Below are 27,329 nucleotides of genomic sequence, written 5' to 3' on the forward strand. Positions count from 1 at the left end.
TGAGATTACTTTTTTGTCTTTAGTGACTATTGTGTCACAGCCCGACTCTAAAACTGTACATACTGTCTGTGTCCTGGGCTCTGCCTGGACTAACAAAAGGCAATGTTCAAAAAAAAATAAAATTTAGAGCTGAAACAGAAAATTAATTGGCAACTACTTTGACAGACGATTCATCTTTTAAGTCATTTTTCAAGAAAAATTTCCTTTGGTGGTTTTCTTAGTCTCTATAATAGCTAACTTAGTCTTTGGGTTTGGACTGACAGACATTTTAAGATGAATTTCTGATCGACACTTTTTGCTATTTGCTGACATTCTAGAGACAAAAAATGCGAAAATGAATCAAGAAAATAATCAGTCAGTTAATTGATAATAAAAATAACTTGTGGCTGCAGCCCCAATAAAATTAAAACCTTAAACAGCTATGGTTTACTTTGGAAAACAGTTGACAATAAGGTGATTTTGCGCTAAAAACTAAATGCAGCATTTGATTACACTGACACACACAGGGAGCCAAGGAACACAACTGTGTGTGTATCTGTGTCCTACCAGTGCTATGTATGTTCGGAAGAAGGCCAGCAGCTGCTGGTCTCCGAGTCCAGCCAGGAGCTTCAATCCAGAGGAGAGACCCGGGATGAGGTGGGGGGACGGCTGGTTCTCCTCTAGCTGGAGACGAGAGGAGCCCCAGCTGAGGGGGAGAAGGGAGAAGGAAGGAGGAAGGAGGAGGAGGGTGAGGGAAAAGGAGGGAGGAGAAGAGAATAGAGAATATGAGTTAAATATAAAAATCTACAACAGTAATAATTCCACAGTTAGGTCTGTCATGATCACTGCAGAGCTGCTGCGGGAGAAGAAGATGACACACTGTGCTCCCTGATGTTTGTTGACTGATAAAATGAGACCACTTATTGCCCCCGCTGAGGCCAATCAGCACAATTTTGGGAAAACAAATTGGATTGTGTGCGTATGTTTCGCCAACATCTCATCAGCATAGTCTGAGATTTTGTTTTTGAATGTAAAGACGAGTTTGTGTAATTCTACTCAATTAATTATTCTTTATATACGGAAGGCTGAAACATGCGTAAATATCAGGTGTTATATGGCATCCACACAGAAGTAGTGAAGGTACAGTCGCTGGGATGTGATAAAACGGCTGCTTCCCTGAAGAGTTAACACTAGGAAATAGGACTGTGGCACATGTCAGGATGTGAAGAAACACGTCAAACACTGACAGTCAAAGAGGAGTTAATGTGATGTGCATTTCTAGTGGTCCACAGTAGAAAAAAGGTCTGAACCCTAACCAACACAAACCTGTGGAAAACCTCCCCAAACCAGACATGCATATGTTATTTTCTTTTTAAAACACAACAGACCCTTTCCTTAAGGAAAGCGATGATTGCTACACCCAGTCTGAAATTTGGTGGTACTGAAAACAATCAAACAGAGAGAGTAGAGCAACACTGACAACCAGTTAATGAGCAGCAGTGGAGGAAAAACAACAGTAATACATGTTGCCCACACACACTGTCTGTCTCAAAAAAACAAATTTTTCTCCTGTGGTGATGATGATGATGATGATGACAGAGACTTTGCTTAGATCTACTATGTCAGACATATTGACACACAGGTGTGAGACCTGCAGCAGTACAAGACGATCTACCAGACCTGATTAGACAGCAACTGTGATATTACTATGTTGCTCACAAGCAGAAGAAGAATTCTGCAGTTATGAGGAGAGAAAGTAATCTACGTTTGACTAAACGGAAGTGCTTTAGGAGTCTACCTGCTGGAGTTGTGTGATTTCCTGGTACTGGTACAACAGCACTGGTCTCTGGATCTGTAACCGTCTGAGAACACAAAAACAAGGAGGTGCCAAACATGGTCATAACACTGGGAGAAGAAACCAAAGTGGGTTGAAGTAAATGACACAATCAGCTGAAATAAGGCCTGATAACATCTGAGTGTATGAGCAGGTAGTTGGTCTTCACCTTGTGTATGTTCTTCTCTCTGTGGACAGGGCCTGCAGGTTTGGGGCAGGGCAAGCATCTTCAGCCCCTCCAGGGACGCTCTCCGCTGGCTCAGCTCCCCCAAGAAGGAGCTCCTGTCCCGGGCCAGAGGGAAGAGCAGCAGCAGCCTCTGATTTCCCAGCAGCAGCTCCACAGTGTGACTCCTCCTGGTCACAACATGATAGTTAAAATGCAGATAATGACAATGTTTAAAAGCAGGGAAACTAAAGTACAGAACGAACAATATATGAGAGCATAAGATGCATGAGAATCTATTTTATTGTTCTGTCGTACAAAGACATGGAATTTTTTGTGAGTCACCAGGATAATTACAGACATTCCTATGTGTTTAATTTCAATCAATCAATCTATCAATAACATTATTCATTTAAAAAAATTGATTAAATAAATGATGTTAATGACATTAATAAACTCAAATTAAAGTAAGCAGAAACTGAAAACAAATGAAAACTGTAAATATTAAAGCAGGAGACAAATGAATTGAGAAATGTAATATGACAGAAGGGCTGGATATTGGCACTGATCTCCCGATCCAATTCATTTCCACTGATAATTCATAATTCAGTTTCTTCAGTTAAATAACAATAATACATAAATCGCTTATAAGAATTTATTTCGGGAACTTTAATTTCTCCTTAATCCACAAGAATCACTTTTGTTTTCTCACAGGTTAAAACATGTGAACAGTATCCAAACTTAAGTATAAATAAAATAATATAAACATGTTAAATCATACTACTTATTACTCAGCCAAACCCAGATACACATAACTGATGCTGTTTTAATTTTTTTGTCCTGGAAATTTTCCTGCGGACGGGCAAGCACTTCTAAATCGCACAAACTTTTAATATGAAACTACTAGAGTCCGTATCCGTGATTATCTGTTTGGCAAAGATGCACAAAAATAACCACAAAGCTGCAGTCCATAGAGTTGGACCCTGAATTCATCTAATCACAGCCTCTGTACCTGTGGTGGTGTTTGGGGCCGGGGCAGGAGGTGCTGCTGGTCCTGCCCCCGACCTGAGGAGCTCTCTCCCTGGGGTGAAGCACCACTGAGCCGAGGGGCACACGGACTAGCCTGCACCAGGAGCAGGAGGAGGAGGAGTGATGAACGTCAGCGTTGCTCCTCTCTCTTTCTGCCAGCTCCCTGAAGTCCATCTTCAGCACCCAAAGGTGTCGGTGGGTGAGGAAGAGGAGCGAAGGGAGGCGGGGTTCTTCTCTCCGAGATAAGATGTCCAACAGAAGGGGGTGGGTGTATAGGGCAGAGGAGGAGGAGGAAGAGGGGAGGAGGTGGGCAGGGTAGCCTCCCTGGGCTCCCTGACTCTCCTCCAGCTCCCAGGAGTTGAGGAGCGAATGAGGGAGGAGATGGGGAGTGTTTGGAGGCTCCGGCTCCGCATGAGACTCTGCTGCCTGGAAAAACAAGTGAAAAGGATTTTGTTTTCCAGGTGCTCAGACAATGACTGACCCCAGCTTGATTTAGGCATCATGAATGTCTACATATGATACCAGTGTGTCACTCTTCTTTCAACATTTTCACAATGTGCACTCTTATACATGTTTCTACATGGTACAACATAAATTAAAGCTCAGTTTGACCCAATTATGGACTAGACTGTTTCAAATGACCTGTTCATAAGTCGGATCTAATTATTTAATTGTGTTGATGTTATGTTGTGACATGAAATACTTTCTGCAAATCAAATTTAACTTTTGGGACAGTAAAGTACTTAATGCACTGCTCTCTACTGGGAGAAAGTAATACTATTTAAAACAGCATTTAATTTAAACACCTAGTATGAAGGAAATACAAGAAATTCCTACCAATGAAATCAAAGCTGAAAAAAAACTGTCCTTTAAATTTAGGGACTCTAAATGGCTCATGTGCTGCACTCTGACCTGGATCAGCGCTGTCAGTTCTGTCCTGGTCTGCCGGAGCTCCTTCGCCTCGGAGAAGACGTACCAGCAGGTCGGACCAGACCGGAGCCCGAAGGCGAGGCAGCAGTCAGGGAGCTCGCTGCGGGAGGACAGCAGGAGCCCGGAGTAAGGCAGCAGCAGGTCCATCTGCAGGCCTGACAGCACCTCCTTCACAGGTGGACTCTGGTCCCGGTCTGAGGAGAGCAGGAGAACAGATGGCTCTTATCATTTCAGCTTGGAGCAAAAATAATTACTCACAACATGTCAATCACACATCACGTAATTTATCGTATATCAGCGGTGCAACTAATGATTATTTCAGTACTGATTAATTTAACTAATATTATTATTGTTGTTTTGTCTATAAATGTCAAAAGGTGCCATCTTATCATAATTGGTTTTGTTTCATCACATAAAACAAAGAAAAGTATCAAATCTCTACACCTGAGATGCTGCAACCAGGGAATGTTTGACATTTTTACTAGAAAAAAAGGGCTTCAGTGATTAATAGATTATTAAAACAGTTGCAGATCAATTCTCTATCAAAAGATTAAATACTTCTGCTCTAATGTATTTATCTGGATATTAGAATCTTTTTTCAGTTTTGTTTATTCCAAGACACTATTTTAAGTTTATTAGTAGCTTGTAACTGGTCATACCATATACTTTTACTGGCCACCAAGTTAAATTTTTGTCCTGTGTGGTGTTAATCATGATTTGGTCAGTAATGATTTGAGTGTGGCAACCATTAGTATTGACAGAGGGGAAAAGGTCGTTGTCTGCTTTGTTGAGCTTTGTGATGAAAAAGAAGGAGGAGGAAGAAAAAGAGCGGGAATCAAAAGGAAATGAAGTATGATTTTACACACAGTGGAAAAAGAAATGCCCCTGTATTAACTTTTCAGTTATATCATGGTTTCTGTCAAAGATAATAATATATAAATATAAAAAATATCAATATTCATATATACAAATCTTTCTCCTTTCTCTTCCTGTAAAATGTGAAAATATGTTTGATGACTCATTCTGCACTTGGTGGTGTATAGAGTGGTAAGAAAAAGTAAGTGGACTCTTTGGAACGACCTGGTTTCTGCATTTAATTGGTCATAAAATGTGATCTGATCTTCGCGTAAGTCACAAGTTCAGACAAAAACAATGTGCTTTAGCTAATAACACACAAAACAATTATAATGTTTTGTGTCTTTACTGAAAAACCAATTAAACATTCACAGTGATGGTGGAAAAAGTAAGTAAAACCTTGGATTTAATAACTAGTCGTACCTCCTTCAGCAGCAATAACCTAAAACATCAGACCTGCACGACGTTAAGGAGGAATTTTGGACAACCCTTCCTCACAAAACCTCTTTTAGCTCAGGCATATTCTTAGGAAGTCTTCTGTGAACAGCTCTCTGAGCTCATTCCACAGCATTTCTATTGGATTAAGGTCTGGGAACTGCCTGGGCCACTCCAAAAGGTGGCTTTTCTTTGTTTCAAGCTTATTCTTTCGTAGGTTTACTTCGATGTTTAGTGAGCTTCAGCTGGCGGACAGCCACCCTGACCATATCCTGTGAGATACCTTGATAAACCTGGGAATTCATTTTCCCCTCGATGATGGCGAGCTTTCCAGGCCCAGGGGCAGCAAAACAGCTCCAAATCATGACACTCCCTCCATTGTACTTCACTATTGGGATAATGTTTTCATGCTGGTATCCACTGCCTTTTTTATGCCATACAAAACAAGTCAAATTTAGTTTCATCAGCCCACAAAACATTTTACCAGTAGCATTGTGGAGAGACAAGGTGCTTTTTGGAAAACCTCAGGCATGCAGTGGTGGGTTTTTTTTGTAGAGCAGTGGCTTCCTCTGTGGTGTCCTGCCATGGACACAATGCTCAAAATGTTTGAGTGTATTTCATAAGTCAAACTAGCTCTGACCCACACCTCTGATCTGGTTTCACTGACTGGACTCCAGGTTTGCTAACTCCTTACTCCAATTAGCTTTCGTTGATGTCATTAGCTGAGGGGTTCACATACTTCTTCCAACCTACGCGTCGAATGTTTGAATAATATATTCAGTGTGGAAAGGAACAATACAATGATTTGTATTATTAGTTAAAATGGATTGTTTTTGTTCATGACACGACTTGTATGACAACTTTATACATAAATGCAGGTAATTCCAAAAGGTTCACTTACACTTTCTTGTCCCTGTACACTGTACAAATCTGATGCATGAAAACAAATATTAAAAACAAGAGCTGCAACCACAGCTTCCAGATATGTTCGCAAGATGCATATAAACAAAGTCTGCCTGAGGCTGATTGTGTGTTTACCTGCGTCCTGATTTGTCCATGTGAAATCATCTGATAGGTACAGCAGTCCCAACAGTCGGTCAGTCAACACCAGGCACGCCTCCTTCTGCTTCACCTCCTCCTCTACCTGAAGGCAGTAGCACCACAGAACCCTACTGACATGCACCTCCTCCTCCTCCTCCTGCTGCTGCTCCTCCTCCTGCTGCTCCTCCTCCTCCTCCTCGTCCTCGTCCTCGTCCTCGTCACACAGTCCCCCATGGTGGCCACCGGGCTTCTCTGCAGGAGGAGCAGCGAGTGACGTAGAGGAGGAGCAGACCGACTCCTCCACAGAGTCATCCAGACCCATCTCAAAGTATCCATCCCTGGAACCTGGACTGGAATAATGAGCAAAAAACAGTGGATGAATCAAGAGGCACCCTTTTGTAATTTAAATATGTTCCCCTCCGTTTCTAAGCAAATATCAGTTGATTAATTATTTAATTAACTGTATATAACAAGTGCGTGACCTGCACAGTCTATAGTAACAGTCGTCTATACAGCCCTTCTCTTGTGGTTGCAGATACATAGAAGTATTGGAAGTACTGGAAAAGTACTGGAATTGGAACTTAAGGGGATCTTAGAAACTAGTTTGAATTTTAAGGGATCTCAGAAGTCACTGTAAATCCAAAAACACAGTTAGAACTTTACAGGATTCCAGAAACCCGTGTGAATTTAAGGGTATCTCAGAAACCAGCCAAAATCCCTGGCACCAGCAGGAATGTCTGTGAATGCCAAAATGAATGGGACTTTAGGGGAATTTGAGAAACCATTCGGAATCCCAGAGACCAGCTGGAACTTATGGATATCACCTCAGCCTTTTAGGGACTTTTAGGGGATTCAGATCCCTGAAAATAGCAGGAATGTCAGGAAATCCTGGGAAACAGCAGGAACTTCTTGCTGGTTGCTGGGAGTCCAAGAAAGTGGTGGAAACCAAAAACAAAAGGAAACCAGCGAGAGTTTTCCCACGAATTCCCACAATCCCACAAATGAGCAACAATTTAAAGGAATCAAATAAGGGGGAATGTAGGGATTCTCAGAAACCTTTGGGAATCTCAGAAATTGGGGGTTCCAGAAAACACAAGGAATTTTTGGGAAACCACTAGAAATTCAGAAATAATCACTGGCTACTTTAGGGAATCCCAGAAATCAGTAAGAATTTTAAAATAAATCTCAGAAAACACTGGAAATCCCAAAAATGAGTGAGGGAAAGTTTTTCTGGTCTAATTACCTGGGACTGCCCACCTTGGTGTCCTCCACACGGGACTGAACCTCTCTGGATTCAGATCTCTCCACCTCCTCCTCCTCCTCCTCCTCCTCCTCGTCGTCGTCCTCCTCCTGCTGCTGCTGCTGCTGCTGCTTCTGCTGCTCCTTCAAGGTGGCACTGAGACACTGGGAGAGCTGGGTAATGAAGTCTTTGTTGGAGGAGAGGGAGAGCAGGTGAGAGGGAAGTAGAGGGCAGGCGGGGCACCTTGTGCAACTAGCAACTGGTTTCAACTGGTCGCGAGGAACAGGAGGAGTAGACGCAACAGAGAGACAGAGAGAGAGAGACATTTTTAAAGAAACAAAAAACACACAGAAATAACAACATAAATAGAAATCTATAAATAATCTCCTTCTTTTATATGCCATTTGCATTGTTCATTGTTTTGGTGCTGTGCACTACTTTATTAAATTTATATGCTGCTGCTGCTGCTTCTGCTGCTCCTTCAAGGTGGCACTGAGACACTGGGAGAGCTGGGTAATGAGTCTTGGAGGAGAGGAGGAGGAGAGCAGAGAGAGGGGAGTAGAGGGGGCACAGTGCCCGCTGCTGCTGACTGAAGCAACTGGTTCAACTGGAGGAGGAGAGGAGGAGCAGAGCGAGGACAGAGAACAGAGAGAGAGTTTTCTTTTTTTTTAAAATTTGACAACAGAAAACAGGTACTCTACAGATAATAATCTATAAATAATCTCCTTCTTATTCATTATGTGTTGCGATTTGTTTGGTGCACACTGCTACCCTCTATTTATTAAAATTTCCCATTAAGTCATTAACACAGAGGAAACACCTTGTTAAATTTGACTTGACTGCATGATATCATTCACTCATTTCAGTTGTCAAATCAGCTCATTTTACTTTCATAAACACCCCTCCCACTATTCAACCACATTACGGAAAACATATCTTTAATGTTACCCGTTCCTTTTCTTTTCCTTCTACTGTTGTGGGTCAATAAACTCAATTAAACTGGCAGAAAAGCCAGAACCGGAGAGATTTGGGTGTAACACAGTAAAATTGTGTTGACAGTGCTGACTTGTCCTGATGCTGTCCTCCAGTGGTGGACAGCAGCACTTCCAGCTCGACACATAGTAGACTACACCTGCCTCCATCTGGACTTCCTGCAGGTCCTGTTAGCAGGAGGGAGGCCTGAACGACAACGCGGTACTGCCTGAATAATAGTAATAAGCAAACTGCAGCAGCTGTAAGAGCAGTACTACATCATTAGTAGTACTTGTTGTAACAGTTACAGCTGTAGTAGTAAAACCAGCAACAAATAGCAGCAGGTGACATATTAGTCTTTGCAGAAGAAGTTGAGGGTGTACAACTGTATATTTACTCTGTTTGGACCAGGACTAGTGGGCAGCAGTGTTAGCAGATGTTGACCAGGTAGTACTACAATTTTTTTGTGGAACTTTTTTCTCACTGAAGATCTGACAGTTCAGAGACAAGTGGGAAACAAACAGAGTATGACATTTAATAAGGGGGCGGAGTCTTAACCACTCAGCCCCCAGGAGGCACCCAGGTAGTATTATTACTAGCAGTATTATTGGTATAATTAAAAGTACTAGTAGTCACTGGTGTGAATAACTGGCTTAACAGTATTTAAATTCCTTTCTTATGGTACGTTTTCAAAGGGCTTTATTTTAGACAATCTTATGTTTGAGACAGACATTTTATTTGTCTCGAATCTCCCTGTTTTAGACGTATATTTGGTCAGATTTAAGTTAAAAAAACCTTAGTTTTCTGATCTGCTCCTGTTTTAATTTACTAACTCAACACTTCCTTTGTGTTTACGTTTACGACAGCACTAATTCCAGTGCTCGCCACTCTGCTGCCTTAAGTTGATCTTTTTAACACAAACACTTTCATTCACTCACATTTTTTTTTCAACTTCTGTTAAACCATCGTCAATACTCAACTGGTTGAAACCCAACACTTCCTGCATAGATGTCTCACATTAAAGGCCATCCATGACCTAGAATCGTTGAGTTTTGCTGACGATAGATTAATATCAAATCAAAAAAAAGCTTTAAAATAAAAGTGACTGGAACTTAATGTTGAGTTTTGCATTTATATTGAGGAAGTAATATGTTTTTTTGATACTGACCAGACAGTAGTAGCCGGAGTGGTAGTAGTAGTAGTAGTAGTGGTAATAGTCGTAGTAGTAGTAATACTTGTGGGAGCTCCACAGTGTGTGTGTTCAGTCAGACTGACAGCAGGTTGTTGTCTCTGCAGACAAACACATGGAGCAACATTTGAACCCAGCTGACTGTAAATAAACACAAACATCAAAACAAAATTCTATCTCCACTCGGTAACTCTCCTGTACAGCGCCTTCCCTCAACTGTAAAAGCACCGATGCTTTGACCTAAATGCTAACACTACAACACTAACTTGCTGACGCCAACATTGTAATCATGCTTTAGCAGGTTATGCTGACAAAGTTTACGATGTGACTTTAGAATGTATGCATGCTCACACTTGGTAAATTAGCAGTAAACTGAAAAAGTATGCACAGTATGCAGCCCGCACAGCTGAAGCTGATGAATGTCATCAGTCCTGCAGGTATTCAATCATAAACTCAAACACCTGAGAAGTCAGAGGATCAGCGAAGCTACAATTCATTCTGTGGGGAGCGTGAATGTCTGCACCAAATTTTTTGATAATCCCTTGAGTATTTGTCAAACTGTTTTGGTCTGGTCCAAAGTGGTGGACTGAAACATTGACAGCGGAACTAGCATGGCCAAAAAAAAAAAAAAACCCCCAAAAAAACCTAATCCAAACAACAAAAATATTTTCATTAACAAATTTCAGATTTTTGTAGAAGAACATTTTTAAGACTATCATCTTCTCAATATTTTCAGGCTGCATTTCAGGCTCTTAAAGGTCTCTCTGTTAATGGCTCTCATTTAGTTGTATCTTGTATCAAGACATACTGTACAATGTTAAACCCCACATCTAAGTGATTACTTTAATCTTGGGTCACTTGTAATTCCTCATAATTCCCCTTTCACAAAAAATATTTACAGGGTCAAACTACAGAACGGCTCCCGCCCCTCCCATATAATCAAACTGTCTTTCTGTCTGTGAAGATTCTCAGTCATCCAGGTCATGGTCTCTCAAAAAGGGTTGAATCAAGGGCAGCTGGACTTGTTGGTAGATACTTGAAGACGTTTCACCTCTCAACCGAGAGGCATCAGACCTGAAGGTGCGTTGATTCAACCCTTCTTGGAAACTCTCTCTCTCCCCCTAAATGACAGCCTAATGGTTGTCGTGGCAACAGACCCCTCCCCTCCCTGGCGCTTCAGGTGTGTGACTGACGACCTGGGCGGGTTCAGCAGACAGGAGGTGCGCGTTGGTGTTAAAGCTTTCGGGGGGAGGTACAGCGTCCACAGGAGGGAGAACACTGGGGGGAACCGAGGCTTCTTCTCTGGTCGTCACTTCTGAAAGAGGAAACCGAATGGATCAGTGACGCTGACGGTGACGAGAACATCTGCAGACACAGCACAAAGCTGACTGATCTGACACTGCTCCGGGCAGATGTCGTTATTTTTGAAATGACGTTGACATTTTTGCCACAACTTTTAAATCTATAAATTTGACTCTCTGCACAATCATTTCAAGCATTCACCGTTTTTCCAGATAGTCTCATTCTTGTCAGGGTAAACAGGCCAGCACGTGACACTCAATGTCTACACGGAAAAAAATAATAATTTTAAAAGTTTTTGAATTAAATTAAATTAAATTGTGATAAGAAAATAATGAGCCTAAAAACTATTAACAACCATGCCCGCTCCAAGCACCTGTAGAAAACATATAAATATAAACTCAAGCTCTGAAGGAAATATGTATTTCACAAAAATCACGGTCATCATGCACAGTTTGACCAAAACAGATACAAATTTCAATTTAAAAAGAATTTACATTGAGTTTTTACTGTTTAGATTTAGACACACGCTATGCAGCAACAACAGTTTATCAAAAAGGAGGTTAGTGAGCATTAACAGGTTGTCACACGACCTATAGCCAAAAATGAGTGAGTATCAGTCACTGATTCATTATTCCCCCGTCAGGCTCCTCCAGCTGCTCGTAAATCCATCACTCAGTCTGACTGCTGAGAAGTAAACGCGTCGGTGCTCTCTGATGGACAAACTATGTAACGGAGACACTGTTTCGAAATGGCCTGAAACATACAGCATGTCTTGTTAATTATCAGCTGACATACAATTTTTCAATAATATTGGATCTGCAGATGTATTGATTGGGCTTTCACAGCCAAAGATCATTTGTCTGTTGGTTATCAGCGAGTGAAGCAGCAGTTGGCTCTGTGTGTATTCTGATAATCAGACCGAATGTCCCATTGGTTTCTCCTCAGTCTTCAGCCCGGACATGGTGTTCATGTTATTTAGCTTTAACTAATTGGCAGAGACTGATGTATCTGTCCTGTCAACGTGATTTTCGGCCGATAAAGAAGCAGAGGTAGCCGTTGCTACGAGCATTTATATTTCTTTCTGTCATTCTGATTGAAGAAACATGTTCATTTAAAGGTTCTGTAAGTTGACTTACAACAGCCTGTTCAGCTTCATCCATCTCATCCACACATGAAGACATTGTGTTGGACATTTTACCGTCGCCAATGTTTCTGACTCAGGCTTTCTTAATCCCACCTACAAAGCTCTGACTGCCTCATTTGTTTCTCCAACCAGTGAGGCAGCCGATATGGGCAGCAATTCAGAGGTCTGGAACCAGGCTATTCTAATTGTTGTTTGATGTAAATATACAGTAGCTTCAGCTAAGTTTTAAGTAAGAATTAAAGAGGCTAGTGAGACCTTTGTAACAAATAAATTTCAACTTAGAGCACATTCTTGTTATAAGGCAGAGATGGAATTTATGGACGGCTGAAGCAACAGGTAACTGGTTCAGAGTCTAAGATAAGACATGCTTGATCAGGAGTGAAAGCAGATTAGCTTCATCAGCCTCATCTGGTTTACACTTTGTGATTTTTTTCCCCCAACTGCAGCATGGTGATATCTCTGACTTGATTCACGTTTTTATCTCTAATGTTAACAGCTCCTGATGCAGTTAAAGATTGCCACACTGTATCTAATCAGACTCAGAGCAACACATGACAGCAGTGGGGGGAAAAAACAAAACAAAACACGTCAGTGTTAACCGCTGTAGCACTAATCCTCATTATCTGAAGACGACATTTCTTCTCATGTTCTCGTCCGCCAGACTGATCAAAGGTCATACATGTCAAATTAAAAAAGACAAAATCAGTGATAATTAAACCAAACTTCATCTTCACTGGAGGAGCGACCAGACAGATTTTATATTTTCATGTTTTTAAATTTCTGTTTCTAAACCTGTCCAAAAAAAGAGATACAACATGTACTGCAGATCAGACTCTGTGGAAGGGGGATTTTATTTTCTTTTGACTGAGCTATGCTAGCAGTTTCCACCTGTTTCCAGTCTTTATGCTAAGCTAGGCTAAATTCAGCCTAGACGCCATATTTTGACTTCTATGATATGCAGGGTTTCCTGCAGTGTTTTAGCGCAGAGGCGGGCCACCGTCCCTTATATCATAAAAAATTACAAACATTTAATACGATAAAACATTAACCTTCATGAATGAAGGACAGAGGAACTTTTTCACACCATAAATGCTTTCTATTTAATAAGTGTGGCCATTGAGACTAGACGTGTCAGAATCTGAGAGGCTTAACGCCCCAACCGCCTGGGAAAAACCCTAATATTAGAGAGAGAGTTATTATTTCCCACAATGCTGTAGTATTTCTTTAACATCTTTGATTAGCAGAAAAGTTAAAAAAATATATTTATGTACGTAGATTATCATTTAAATCATTTTATCGAGTAAAAGCATCAAACATTTGCTGGTTTCCGTTTCTTAAGTGCAGGGATTGCCACTTCTCAGTTTCACCATAATTTAAATAGCTTTGGGTTTTTTGACAGTTTGTAAACATGTAATAAGCTAAAAACATCTATTTTAGCTCTGAGAACTGGAGATTGGCATAATTTTCATAATCAAAATTAACAATGTATAATACACGTACTGGTTATTCTAAAAACAAAATGGTCAGCTGGATCTTTACAGATGAACATCTAAGGATGGCAGCACAGACACACAATGTTTGTCATGACATAATTCCTGCGGCCTTTTAGTTCATTGTGTAGGCAACTCCATGTGGTAGTATGTGGCGAAAGCAAAGCCTGCAATTGACTGTATTTTGAGTAATCAATTGAAGTCTTGTGAATCTTTGGCGAGGAACCAGCATTTAGTACGCAGAGTGCAGTAGAAAGCTCCTCTGAGATTTTTCTTTGCTTGTAAGTTTTGGCATTTTTTTCTGATGTTTTGTGAACATGTGTTGATTAATAAGCAGTATGAATTCATTCATTCAGTATATAAACACATACTTGGCTAACCGTTTAAAATACTTGATCTAAGGTTGGCTTATTGATATAGTATGTGCAAAGTAAATTCAATGTAAACGCTTTATTCTGTAAACATTGTCTTCTGTAAACAGCTCTTCATGAACAGTCAATTAATCGATTGGTTGACCGACAGAAAACTAATGAAATCATTAATTAAAACAATTTTGATAAATGACTTAGCCATTCAGTCATTCATCATGCCAAAACATCAAATAATCTCAGGTTGCAGCTTCTCCAATGTGAGGATTTGCTTCTCTTCTCTGTTTTATATCAGTGTAAACTAAATATCTTTGGGTTTTTGGACTCTTAGTTGGACAAAACAAGGCATTGGAAGATGTCACCTTGGGCTCTGGGAAACTGTCATTGACATTTTTCCCTATTTTCTGACATTTTTTATTGACTAAACAACTGGCAGATTAATCAGTAAAGAAAATAATTGTTAGCTGAAGAACCGGCAAGCACAGTCAGCTTGTACTTCAGTGTTTGCGATTTATCCAGCTGCTGTTTTTGGAAATTGCCTGTTTCACATTCCAGACAAAGAGCAGAGGACCAGTTTCTTACATTCCTGTCTGGTCACTGCCTTACAGCAAAAAATAAAAGCCACCCCCCCTCCCTCCCTCAGCCCTGCATAGTTTGATACATACATGATTACCTTGGCTGGGGCAGGCAGCCTGCTGGGCCCGACAGGAAGAAGAGGAAAAGGAAGAGGAGGAAGAGGATGAAGAGGTGGTGACAGTAGGAGGAGCGACAGCAGAGGAGCAGCAGGAGGAGGAGGAGGAGGAGGAGGAGGATGAGGATGAGGGGGAGGGGGAGGGGGAGGGGGGAGAGGAGACGGAGAGGTGAGGAGGTGCAGGAGCAGACAGCCTGGTCTCCTCACTGATCTGACGAGAGGACAGAGAGGAGGAAGCCTTCAGAGAGCTGTAGTCACCTACTTCATCAATCAGATCACATCCTAAAACTTGCAACCAGCAGCTCCATCATCAGCAGAGCAACAGTCAGGCGAACATTCAAAGCACATATTAAGACTGGTTTTCAGCCAATTTAAAAAGAGACAGGCATAGCTGTACAATTACATGTATGAGGTTGTGTGAAAATGTGTAACACAAACCGTTAGGTTCAAGAGCTAAATCTGTGTGCTGAAAGTTTAAACACAAACTGCCAACTCATGGCAGGTTTCATAGTTTTCTTTAAATTCTTAAATGTGGAGAAATCTGTGAACAAGCTGCAGTCAGGATTTTGCTGTTGTGAACCACTGAAAACATCTGTGGTCAGCGGTTTTCTCCTGAATAGTGACCTCGTAAAGATTTGTGTTCTGGAGATACTGTGTAAAACTGTCAAGAATGATAAAGATCACTTTCTATTTAGGTGCCCAGTCTTCAAAAATAAAGGCACTCACTGCTTAAAAGTTGGACCAACATGTGGCTTGAATATTTTGATTCAGGTTATTTACTGCATGTGGTAGTCAAAGTGTATGTACGGCTACCTTTTTAGATTAAAGCCAAAACACACTCAGTAATAATCCTTTGCTCTCCTGTTTTTGTCGCTAAAGCAAGAATACTCAGGCCTCAAAATAAGGCTAGCTTTATCTGAGAAAAAAACATCACGGATGTGTATAGATGCACTCAACACAATTTTGCAGGCTATGTTTAAACTGTTTAAATACACACAGATTTAGCTAATGCATTTTACAGATCACCTTACATTGGCGAATTTCGGTTACAAGTTTCCACAAGAGATTGCAGCCTCACACACTTAATCAGAGATGTTTTTTTATGCCCATACTTGTTTGGGTTATTGGCTTTGTTTTCATTACATATTAACCCTGCTGCTGACGTAGACAGTCTCTCTAAACTACAAAGGTCTAATTACTGCAGTGGATCGGACCCTAACAAACACGCATGTAGTCAGCACAGGTGGCTATTCAAACAGCCTGCTATGGTGACTGTCGTGTTTTAGTAACAGCTTATAAATCTTCAGGCTTCACAGATATGTTAGTAGTTAACTTGAGATCAGGATCACCACCGGTAAAACCTAATTGGTGGATTTTATCTTGTGGTGATCTCTGATCGGTCTATGATCGGGTTAGAACTATAAAACCGCTACAGAGGGTTCAGGGTTAATTAATCTGAAAGCTACAATCATAGAGGGCGACTGACAAAGATGTGAAATCCCACAGTGGTTTGAGTTTCAAGATTGTGTATCGCTCATGAGAGTTCAAAAGGTCAAAGTCTTGGTAGTCAAATCAGTGCACAACATGAATTCACTCCCTCTGATAGTGTCAGTGTTTGAAAATAATATTAAGTGATTTCAGGTAAAATCCTCTAGGCTCTGCTGTCTCACAGTCCTAAGAGACATTCAAAAGTTACTTATTAACACTGGATATATGAATGAAAAAAATAATCAATTAATTATTTGAACTCTTAAAATTTCTAAATTATTTAATAATCTTTCGTGTAACAACAATAAATACAAACAGACAAAGACTGTCACACACAAGCAGTATACAAAATATAGAGTTAAAATGCAAAAAAAAAAGGAGTACAGACAAAATTTAAAGGTAAAAATTCTAAAATAAATTAAGACAGTGCTTCAGTGTGACAGAGTGTACCTTCTTGTCGCTGCTGCTCATCCTGTCTTTGACCTCTTTGGCTTTCTGAATGGCTTTCAACACTTCCACTGTGTCCAGCTCCTTCTCTGTCGTCACTTTACTGTCAAGACAAACCTGGTGCAGAGACAGAGAATAAATAAACATCTGTACACACACGCACGCACACACACACACACACACAACGCACACACACACGCACGCACACACGCACGCACACACGCACACACCTGTGTACTCTACTACTTAAAAAGCTGTAGAATTAATAGCAATAATAACAACAGCTGAAGTAGCATAAACAGTTGTAGCAGTAGTATTAATAGACTAATAATGGACATATACTAGTAGTATTAGTAGGAGTATGAGCGGGAGTTTCTATAGTAGTGGTATTTGTAATGACAGTAGTATCAGCAATAGCAGCAACCGAGAGGAAGAAACATTGTGGTGGTGTTGGTCATTTAACTGTTTAAGTAGTGATATTAGCAGTACAGGTAACAGTAACAGTACAGTGAGAAAAGCTTTTTGTTTCTGTCAGCTGTGGACTCTGCTGTAGTAGAAGTGGGAGTACAGTAGTAATATGAACAGTGTGGTGGTTTCTGTGGTGTACCTCTGCTGCACGGTCTCCAAACTGGGCCAGGACTTTGGTCCTGTAGTCTGGGATGATGCACATGGGGTTACTGGACAGGTTGAGTTTCTCTAAACAGGGAAGAGAGCCGATGTTCCTGATCTCCTCCAACTGGAAACAAACACACACTCGTTACAATAAAAACAAATTCAACCTCCACTGACTCCCTTGTTAAATTCGGAATGTATTACAAGAGCTATGGTTGGATATTTTTTCCCAATAGCCCCAGTAGTTGTTTTTCATAAGTGTGCCGGATTTTTTTCTTTCAAATAATTCTTCGTACACTTTGGACACTCTCTTTAGTGGAGAGTCGACTAGCAAAATTATATAAAATAGATATAAATGATCAATTCATTTGACAGGTTTAATAATTGAAGTACTCATTTATTCACGTCTTTTTTTGGTAATAACATATTTAATACCTTCTGTATGTCATAATAATTTTTTACATGTTTTATTTTAGTTCTTGTGATGCAAATGCAGTGATATAATTGTAAGAATGCTAAAACCATGCAGCAAATTAACAATAAAGCATTAAAAAAAAAAAAAAAGATTTTCTGTATGTATCTGTGTCACTTGGACCACAGGGCCAAATGGACATCCTGGGTGTGGTTACCTGGGCCAGCTGGTTGTGGCTGAGGTCCAGGTTGACCAGAGAGTAGAGCTTTGAGAGGCCGGTCAGTCGGTCCAGCTGGTTGCCAGCCAGGCTAAGGGTTTTTATGTTGCCCAGACGGGTGTGAGCAGCCTCAAGGACCCGCAGGCTGTTATAGGACAGATCCACGTGGACCAGGTTGTACAGGTGCTGCAACCACAAAACAACTAGTTCTGTACTGTTAATGACAGACAGCCTATCTGTAGGAGTGTCTTTATTTTAACTGCAGGAGCAGCTGCGTGTTGGAGCCGCTGAGCGCAAGTTTGAGTGCAGCAGGGTAACACTAACCGCCATGTTATAACTAGTTTGGTCAGTTGCACCTAACTGAACAAGGTTAACTATAATATAACGTTGTCAAAGAAACATGTTTCATCCAGTGCATCATTCAGATAATATAGGAGAGAAAGACAATAACAACTAATGACGGAAGACAGGAGACCAAGAATTGACTGTTGCCATGATGTGATAACATGTGATAAGTGTGTTTGTCTGATGTCATCTCATTAACATTTTAACAACAATTTTTTGATCGGTTCTGTGGTACTTTAATGTTTTTTTGTTTTTTTCTTACTAAAGGTAAGGATGGTTGTATCACTCATAAATATGCTCTTAAATAATAACATCACTAAAGTCTCTGAAAATCTCCCGTCTTGGCAAAAACATTCTACTGAAGTCGACACCTGATCCCATCTCAAGTGAATTGTTTTTTTTTTTTGTTTTTTTTAAATTGTCTGATCTCACCAGCAGTTACCAAATATTCTCTGGTTGCAGCTTCTCCAATGAGAAGATTTTCTACTTTCTTCCTTTTTATATCATCATAACCTGGTCTGTCAAAACAAGACGTCTGAAGATGTCACCTTGGACATTGTGGGCATTTTTCGCTATTTTCTAACATTTAACACATCAGGTGATTCGTTGATTAATCTAGAAGACAAGTATAAAATTAATCAACGATTAAAAATAATCAGGATTTGCAGCCCTATAGATGAGACTGACTGCGATGAGGGACAACTGCGTTTTAAAGCTGATGTGTTCTTCATCATGCTGCCACATACCTGGAGGTTTTCCACTGAGGACAGCTGATTGTAACTCAGATCCAGAAACTCCACTTTACGAATCAGTTTCTGCAACACAGAAAAATTCAGCGTCAGAGCACAGAAACTGCTAGATGGAGCGTAAACTTTTCTTTATTCCTTTATTCGCATACCCGGCCGTTTGTAGCCCAGTGTAAAGGCAGACTGGGTGATATGAAGGACAGTGTGCCCTGAACTCCTGATACAAAAGCTAGCTGACCAATCAGCGCAGGCAGAGGAGCCGGCAAAGGTTTGTACTGAGTATTTTTATTGACCATCATGTATCTTTAATTGAACACAAACAAATGTAAAATCATCTGGAAGTCAAGATATGAACTCCAAAAACTCCAAATCTGTTTCATTTAACAAGCTGAGTTGTAGTTGACTTGTCAAATTATGCAAGTTACAGAAAAAGGCTTTACAAAGATGTTTAACATTGCATCATTATTTCTGTCCATTTTTACACAGATTTTCCCGGCTTGGAAAACTTATTATTGTGCATTTTCAACTGAACAGAGCAGTGATTCAAATCCTTTCTGGAAATCATCAAAATCAGATAAATTTTCCCCCCTTTGCCTTGTCTTGATTGTTTTTATTTTTTTGTTTTATCTAGACAGGTGATGGGTTGAAATCTGTGGGTTGGAGGGCTCGTATGATTCCTCTCACTCCAGAGATTTACTTTCCTTGTTATATTGTTGCACCAAACATAGACAAAAATCAAAACAAATATGTATTATTCAAAAAAAATTTTTTTTTTGACATATGACATCTGAGATAATGTGTGGAATGGACAGACTGACTAGAGTCTAGTATTTCCTCTTTGAGGAAAAAAATGAAACACCTGTGCTGACTTTTAAACACTTTTTTGAATCAACTCTGGGTGAATGTTGTCTGTGTTAAGGTTATGGTGGGTGTGTGTGCCTCACCACTGAGCTGTCGATGGTGCTGATGCAGTTGTGGCTCATGTCCAGCGTGGTCAGGTTTCTCCACACAGGGATAACGGCGGTGACGGGACAGCCAGACTCCACCCCCTCGGGCTCCCACTGTGAGAACTCGCTCGCCTCCGGTACCAGGATCGACTGGAGGACGCCGTAAACATCACCATGCACACATCAGTATGCAACTAACAATATACTTCATAAAAATGTGTACTATAATATTTAATCTCAGCTTTACCATCATTGTTTCCGTGGAGCGGTGGATACTCATAGTCGCCAGACTCGACCTCAGAGACGACAAACCTTGAATTCGCTGTGAGCTGCACTCAGTGATCTGAAGACAAAGAGAGACAGAAGTTAAGTTTCTGTCCAAATTTTGGCAGGTCTTTAGGGTTTTTCTGAAAAGTAAACATCTCCATCAGTGTGTTCTCATCCACTACTGTTAAATAAATATACTCAAGAAAAAATGTTTACATAAGTAACTGAGCACCAATATCTCTGATACATCATGTTATTTCATTGCTGCTGATCACCTTAGCTGGTGATTGTGTTACTATGATGACATGAATTTGTCTCGTCTGATAGTGTTTTTAATCAACCACTATGCAGTTAGAGAAGGAGTCTGTGGCCAGACTTGAACCGGGACCAGTCCGGTTAAGTAGTAGGTTATGTGTTCTGGATGAATGGGGCACCTTACTTCCCCCGCTCCCTTTGGTCTTTTTTTTTTTTTTTTTTTGCTCTCTAATGATGAGGCACAGCTGCTCAGCTGCAACAACATCAATGTTTATTGATTAAAGTCTGAAAAGATTAAAGTCCGTTTCCACCAGCCTATCCCATGTTCTCTTTATCAATTCACAGGATTCCCCACCTCAGCCACAGGGAAAACATTTTATGTTATCATCACAATGAAACAAGTCAAACAACTCTTCTACACTATGCCACATGTACGTTTTCACCTATCAAGCTTCCATCTGGGAGCATGAGAGTCCAAAATGGCAAAGTTATCATATTAGCTATATTGCACCAACCAATTTAACGTAACCCTGACTTGTGTCATGAGAACCAATGCTAGCACAGATTTCCTCTTCATATCCATCAACAAATGAAATTAGCCACAACCAACAGCAGCCACTGGAGGACCCACAAGTATTCATGACGTTTCAAAGCTTCCAGCACTGTTTTGCAAATATGGGCAAATTAATGAACCAGGGCGTTAAACGGGGACAATCGCCTGGAATAAATTGATAAAATGTGGGACGAACTGGTGTTCGTTAGCCGACATCAAACATGAGGTTTGTTGAGGACAAAGAGACAGACGGTTACCTCTATCTGCAGCAATGATTTGAAAACAGACAGGTCGAAGGGGAGACTGCTCTCCTGGATGTTGCTGGTTCCTACTGGACCTCTGGTACCAGAGATCTGACCAACAGAGACAAAACCAGTGAGGAAATCTACCACCTTTGCTGCTACAAGACAAGTCAGTAAAAAACAGAAAGTGTACGATGTGGATTTGAGTTAAATTGAAAGGTGTGTAACCTTGAGGTATCGCAGCCTGCAGGTGAAGTCGAGGATGTGTCCGAGGTCGGTTTTTGCATCTCCGTTACAGCAGGTCGGTTTGGCCAGACGGAGCTGCTGGGAGACGGAGTAAAGCTGCAGAGGACTCAGAGAAAACACCTCGCCAGCCTGCAGCAACTGCTCACCTACACCGCACAAACAAACAAAAAAAAAAACAGTCCAATACAGCTAATTTTGCAAGATTTCATCTGGACAATTTAAATTTTTGTGGGGTAGTCAGTTCACTTTAAACAGCTGTTGTTTCTACAAACCCAGATGGTGACAATACATGCATCTTTCAGCGATGTTTTTCATCTAGTAGTCAAGTTATAGTTGTATAAACATTAACTATAGGTGACCAAGGAGAGATTAAACTTCAACAGGAAACTCCATCAATGCAGCTCAGAGTAACACGATTCAGCTGCAACAGATCATAAGCTATTAAAAATGGTATTTAAATATTTTGTGGTTCTACGCAAACAAAAAAAAAAAGTGCAGAGTCTAATATGGAGAAATGTATTAGATTTAACTGCAGTTTCTACACCCACAGGATGTGAGGAGGTAGAGCGGGTCGATCCCCACCTCCTCCAGTCAGCATGTTGAAGTGTCTTTGGGCAAGATACTGAACTGGCTGTGCCATCAGTGTGTGTGAGTGTGTGTGAAGGGGCGGATGTGGCATGAAGTGAATTTGAGTGGTCAATAAAACTAGAAAAGCGCTATATAAGTGCAGTCCATTTACCAATTAATATGTATGGTCCCTGATACCACTGCACTTTACCGCTAAACTGAACAACAGTTAGTGTTTCGTAGCAGTAAGAGCCACAGGCAGGAGAGCCATCCACCACTCCACTGAAGGAGTCTCATTAATTGTTAACAGTTCTCGAAACACTAGATAAGAGAAAACAGGTCAAAGGAAGCTAACCTTTATGGAACAACTCCTCAGCCAGTGCTGCTGTGATGCCATTGATTTCCTGAAAGAAATAGACAGTCTTTTAAAATCTGGATCCAAAATCAAAATAACGAACAGTTAAGCTTGTAGACTCAATTAAATCATCTTATTTCTTAACTGCTCAACAAACAGCTGATAATGGTTTCAACTCTTTACCGATGCTGCCTTTCTTCACAAATGTTATTCAACACACTGTTTTTGGAGATAACTTCATCCAAGATTAACAAGTCAAACCTCTGACTGTGTTTGGAAAAAAACAAAAAACAAACAAAAAAAAAAAAACAGAACAAGTTAGATGGTTGAGAATTAACAGGATTATTTAGTTGGATAACATAATGTTACCCTGGATTGGTTGAACTACATTTAAAGAGCAGGGTATAGAGAAACACCTGCAGAGGCCTGAACCTCACTTCAATCGTTTTCTCCGAAGCTACATTATAGTTATATGGTAATACAACATTTATGCAGCTTGATAATAAACAACAACATAACAGTTTTTGTCATCATTCGGATCTTGTTCGTCTGTGACTGTCACGTGTTGACCATCTCACGTCACATGAGAAGCTCTGCAGGACTCAGAAAACACTGATCTGTTGTTGCTCTGTCTTCATCATGTGATCAGGCCGTTACAGCAGCAAATGAATGCCCATGGCTTTGGAATCACATGTTCAACTGTCACGTCTGGCTGCAATGTCTGCACGCCTACACACTTTGGCCATGTCGTGTACTAGCTGGCTGCAGTATCCGAGCATATACTCAAGCATATTCCATTATGACCGGCAGGCTGAGTACAGTTGTAGCACTAAAAGGATGAGGTACCGAAACAGTTTGCATTACATGTTCCCAGGTTGTATGTAATAACAGCCTCAGGTGTACTCACATAGAGGTGGAAATGTAGGAAACAGGCGAGTGGAGTGGGCGTGGCCTGAGGGAACTGCTGCAGTAGCGTCTGCAGGTAGAGCTCCAGCTCCTTCTGCCGCCGCTCCACCAGACTCTTCGAGTTCTTTCCCAAAATCTTCTTAGGAGGAAGTAGCCGTCTGTCAACCTTCTTTTCTGCAGTCAGCTGGAGGGAAACACTCATCAGGATAAAACTAGCAATGAACTCCATAATAAAAGAATCGTCATTTAGGTAACCGTTGCATTCTGACAAAACAAGACACCTGGGGCTCTGGGAAATTGTGATGGGCGTCACCATTGTAAAGATTTATTGATTAATCAAAAAATAAAATGGACTAATTTATTGAATCCAAAAATAATCATTAGTTGTGGAGCTAGTCTGGTTTGTTCTCTCTCCATTTCTGTCTTTGGGCAGTATGAAACACCTGCTTTCTGTTCTGTTTCAGCTTTGAACTCAAGACTCTTAGTTTTTTTAAAAAGGGCCATAATTCATTTCTGTGTTTTAGCGTATTAAATACAAATCATAGCTACTGTACAGAGAGCAGATTGATCAGTCCACATTCAGTAAACATTTTCTTTTGGTCTAAATTATTCAACAACATACTCCAGCAACGAGTGTGGCGCATTATCGATGTAGTGCATTATGCTGTTAATGTATAGAGATGTACAATATACAATATTATCAGTGACTAAGATATTATCCTCTGATAAATGAAAAAAATTAATTATTAACTATTGTTCCGATAACAGACTTTGAGCCGATAATTATGTCCAGTAACGAGAGCCTTTTCTTTCAGCAGCTGTGGGGTTGAATTAACACAACGATAAAGAATACATTTCTCTATGAATGTTTAGTTCTCTGCAGCATAAAAACTAGACAAGTGAAAGTGCTCAAGCTTGAGTCTCTTACCTTCTCGTGGAGGTCATGGAAGTCACTGTAGCGGTGCTTCACAGTCCATCTGTGCTCTCCATCCATCACCTCGATGATGTAGACCTGAGACACCGCAGCAGGACACTCAGTGATTACAATCTGAATTAATTAAAAACTGCTGCGATCCAACTGGTTTCTGAGCTGCAATGGATGCTCTAATAATTAGATGGTGAAAGGTCAAGGAACACCAAAGGCCATCTTTGAGCAAAGGTTTTAAGCACTTTAGATGTTTAGATTTTTATCCATCACACAACGGGGAGGCCTTTGATCAGTCCCAAATTCATTCTGCAGCAGGACAACAAGCCTAAACACAGAGCCAGAGTCATAAAGAACTATCTTCAGGGACAAGAAGAACAAGGAGTCCTGCAACAGATGGTCTGGCCCCCACAGAGCCCTGATCGCAGCATCATGGTTTCAGTCTGGGATCACATGCACAGACAGAAGACACTGAGACAGACTAAATCCACAGAATAACTGTGGCAGGTTCTCAAAGATTCTTGGAACAACCCACCTAACAAGTACCTTGAAAAACTGTGTGCAGGTGTACCGAGGAGAACCGGTGCTGTTTCAAAGGGAAATGGTGGTCTTTTTACTGCACTTTGTATTAAGTTAATTGATACATAAAAACTTTTAATGGCATTATTTTAGAAAGCATTCTCACTTTTATTGCTTAAAACACAGTGCACAGTACTGCAGTTATAAAATTTCCAGTGGACCATGTTAGTGCAACTATCATTTACTTAAAATTGATTTAAATAGCAATATTCTTCCCATGATTGAATATAAAGTCAGTGCAGAGACACAGGTAGATGCAAATTTCCCCTGGGTGGTATGAACTTTGGCAAAGAAATGAAATTGGTTGGAAAATACGAGAGTTGGATTTGTTGGTGAGTTCTGAGATCAGCAGCACATAAACACAGTCAATTCACATGTTACTAGCTAGCTATAGTTAACGAAGTCGGTACATCAGCTGTTCGGGGCAAATAGATAGACCGCAAAAACATCTTGCTGCACGAATTTGCTCAAAACAACAAGAGACTAAAGTTTGCTTTGTCTTCAGTCTGAACACGTCTTTAGGCTCTTTTGCGGTCCGTAGCTAGACAGACTTCAGATGCAGCGGTAATGATTGTGTTGATGCAAATAACAACCACCCCAGCAAAGTAAGAGGAACTGGATGGTTGCCACCACTGAATACATTTTCCAATGGGTGTGGTCCGACACAAAACTAATTGATAACTAAAAACTATTCATGGCGTAATTTTTGAAAGCATTTTCACTTCAGTTCAGCTCATAATTGTGACTTAAGACCCTCATTACTTTATCCTTTTCAACTTAGAAAGTGAACGTTTGATTTAATTATGTCATTATTTCTACTCCTCTCATCATTAACGTAGAAGGGCAGACTTTTTACTTATAATATCCTCGATATTTTTCATTGCAAACCCAACAGTTTTTTTTCTTTTCTCGGCGGAAAATTGTTTCCGAGAGACTTAGTTTAACTTATGGCCAGAAAATTAGCAGGGCTGTACGACTCTGCTTCTAGTGAACACTCATGATTTTTATCATGCCGTGTCGGTGGCTGCTGTCTGTCAAACCTGCCCGTACAGAGCGTTGCACCACACAGACAACACATCAAATATAATCCCTAAGAGAGAGCAAGTAAAAGCTGCAGTGGTCTGCGAGGTCTGTGAACCTCAGAGGAAACGAAAGAACACTCTTGAGACTGTCTGAATGTTAGCATGGCAGTTAGCTGTTAGCTTGTCAGTCCTGTCGTTCTCTTTAGTCCAGCCTCGGGAGGGTAAAGACATGAGGGCTGACGCAAAAAAAAAAGAAAAAAGAAAAGAAGAAGTACAATAAATGAACAATGTGTGTATTTATTGTTAGGGTACCTTCTTGGACATTAACTCGCTGTCACTTTGACAGACCTGAGGCTAGGCTAGCTACAAGCTAAGCTAACTGACGTTGAGACGGACGTAGCTTACCGTGTAGTTTTCCACCAGCTCCGACCCGACAACACACACTTTTCTCTCCGACATCTCCTCTGGAAAAGGGGCGGACTCCATCTTGAGATCGGGGCGAACAAATATGATCTGTTATTAAGTTTAAAAAAAAAAAAAAAGTCTAATTCAAACGGGTTTAGAGGATGTGCAGCGTTTGCCTTCACTTAGCCGCCTCCCGACGCCATGTTTGTTGTGATGCTCTAAGAAGCAGCTGACTTAATTTAAAAAAAACAAAACTTTATTTACATTTGCACAGTGACAATCACTTCAGTTCCGTGTTAAACCTTTATCAAGCATAAGAAAATTGCACGAGTAGTCAGACTACGTAATTAGTTTACTCGTACAATACAGGCCAAATGAAACGGAAAGAAAGATTAAAACTACAGAAATTCGACCATCTTTTAAAATATTTATTTACTAACAGCAGCTGGGTAACAACGGTGACAGTGGTAAACAGATGTGACAGATGTAAAAGATATGACATGAGGTCATAGACTTGATCCATCCATTTATGAGACAGCCATCTGAAAGCAGTACAATGTATTTATGTGGAGAATTTTGTGAAGAAAAAAATGAGAAGCATCATACGAGATGTAACTTTTCTTTCTTTTCTTTTTTTCTTACTTTAATGTGGAACTGAATTAGCATAAAATGTGGTTAGCTGGTGATATATTCTGTGTCACTAATGAATCAAAAATAAGTTTCATTTAGGGCTTTGCATCGGATTGCACCGACTCGGCTGCAATGCAATTACGAGACGGGGACATTTCATACGTTTTGAAGGCAACGGAATCGACGAAGACGTTTATTGTCTTTGTATTTTTTACAAGTGGGAATTTTTTTCTCACACTCGTAAGAAGAAATTGTGGACGCGTTTGCCGAGAACCATGGCATCGCGACTAGAGACTTTTAAAAAATAAGGCGGCTGTGAAAACACATACGCTTCGGACCGTATGTCTGGTGTTTTAATGCATTTATGTATTACTCCGTTCTTACCGACTGTGCTCGAACCGTACTCTTACCAGACGCGCTTGTTTTTCAACGCTCGGGTTGTTCCCCTGCTTCGGCCGGTCTCGCGTCCCTCCGTCTGCTCTGAGCCGGACCGTGTAACAT

At 40.6% G+C, this 27,329-nt stretch overlaps 1 protein-coding gene across 1 annotated transcript in view; it reads right to left on the minus strand.

The window, feature by feature from the left end:
* The window catches only part of nisch (nischarin), a 36,827-nt gene extending 10,446 nt beyond the window's left edge, over positions 1-26,381 (minus strand). The window contains 23 exon segments of the mRNA XM_040159601.1: positions 547-685; positions 1,778-1,841; positions 1,983-2,167; positions 2,989-3,431; positions 3,918-4,129; positions 6,264-6,616; positions 7,510-7,761; positions 7,763-7,811; positions 9,666-9,768; positions 10,864-10,982; positions 14,645-14,873; positions 16,601-16,714; positions 17,205-17,333; positions 17,839-18,024; positions 18,930-18,998; positions 19,874-20,026; positions 20,124-20,219; positions 21,209-21,304; positions 21,422-21,585; positions 22,362-22,410; positions 23,269-23,451; positions 24,196-24,279; positions 26,199-26,381. Of these exon segments, the coding sequence (XP_040015535.1) occupies positions 547-685; positions 1,778-1,841; positions 1,983-2,167; positions 2,989-3,431; positions 3,918-4,129; positions 6,264-6,616; positions 7,510-7,761; positions 7,763-7,811; positions 9,666-9,768; positions 10,864-10,982; positions 14,645-14,873; positions 16,601-16,714; positions 17,205-17,333; positions 17,839-18,024; positions 18,930-18,998; positions 19,874-20,026; positions 20,124-20,219; positions 21,209-21,304; positions 21,422-21,585; positions 22,362-22,410; positions 23,269-23,451; positions 24,196-24,279; positions 26,199-26,279 (3,552 nt within the window). The 5' untranslated portion in view covers positions 26,280-26,381.
* Positions 26,382-27,329: the final 948 nt, after the last annotated feature.

The sequence above is a fragment of the Xiphias gladius genome, chromosome 21 (genome assembly GCF_016859285.1).
Source record: "Xiphias gladius isolate SHS-SW01 ecotype Sanya breed wild chromosome 21, ASM1685928v1, whole genome shotgun sequence".
Taxonomy (NCBI): Eukaryota; Metazoa; Chordata; class Actinopteri; order Istiophoriformes; family Xiphiidae; genus Xiphias; species Xiphias gladius.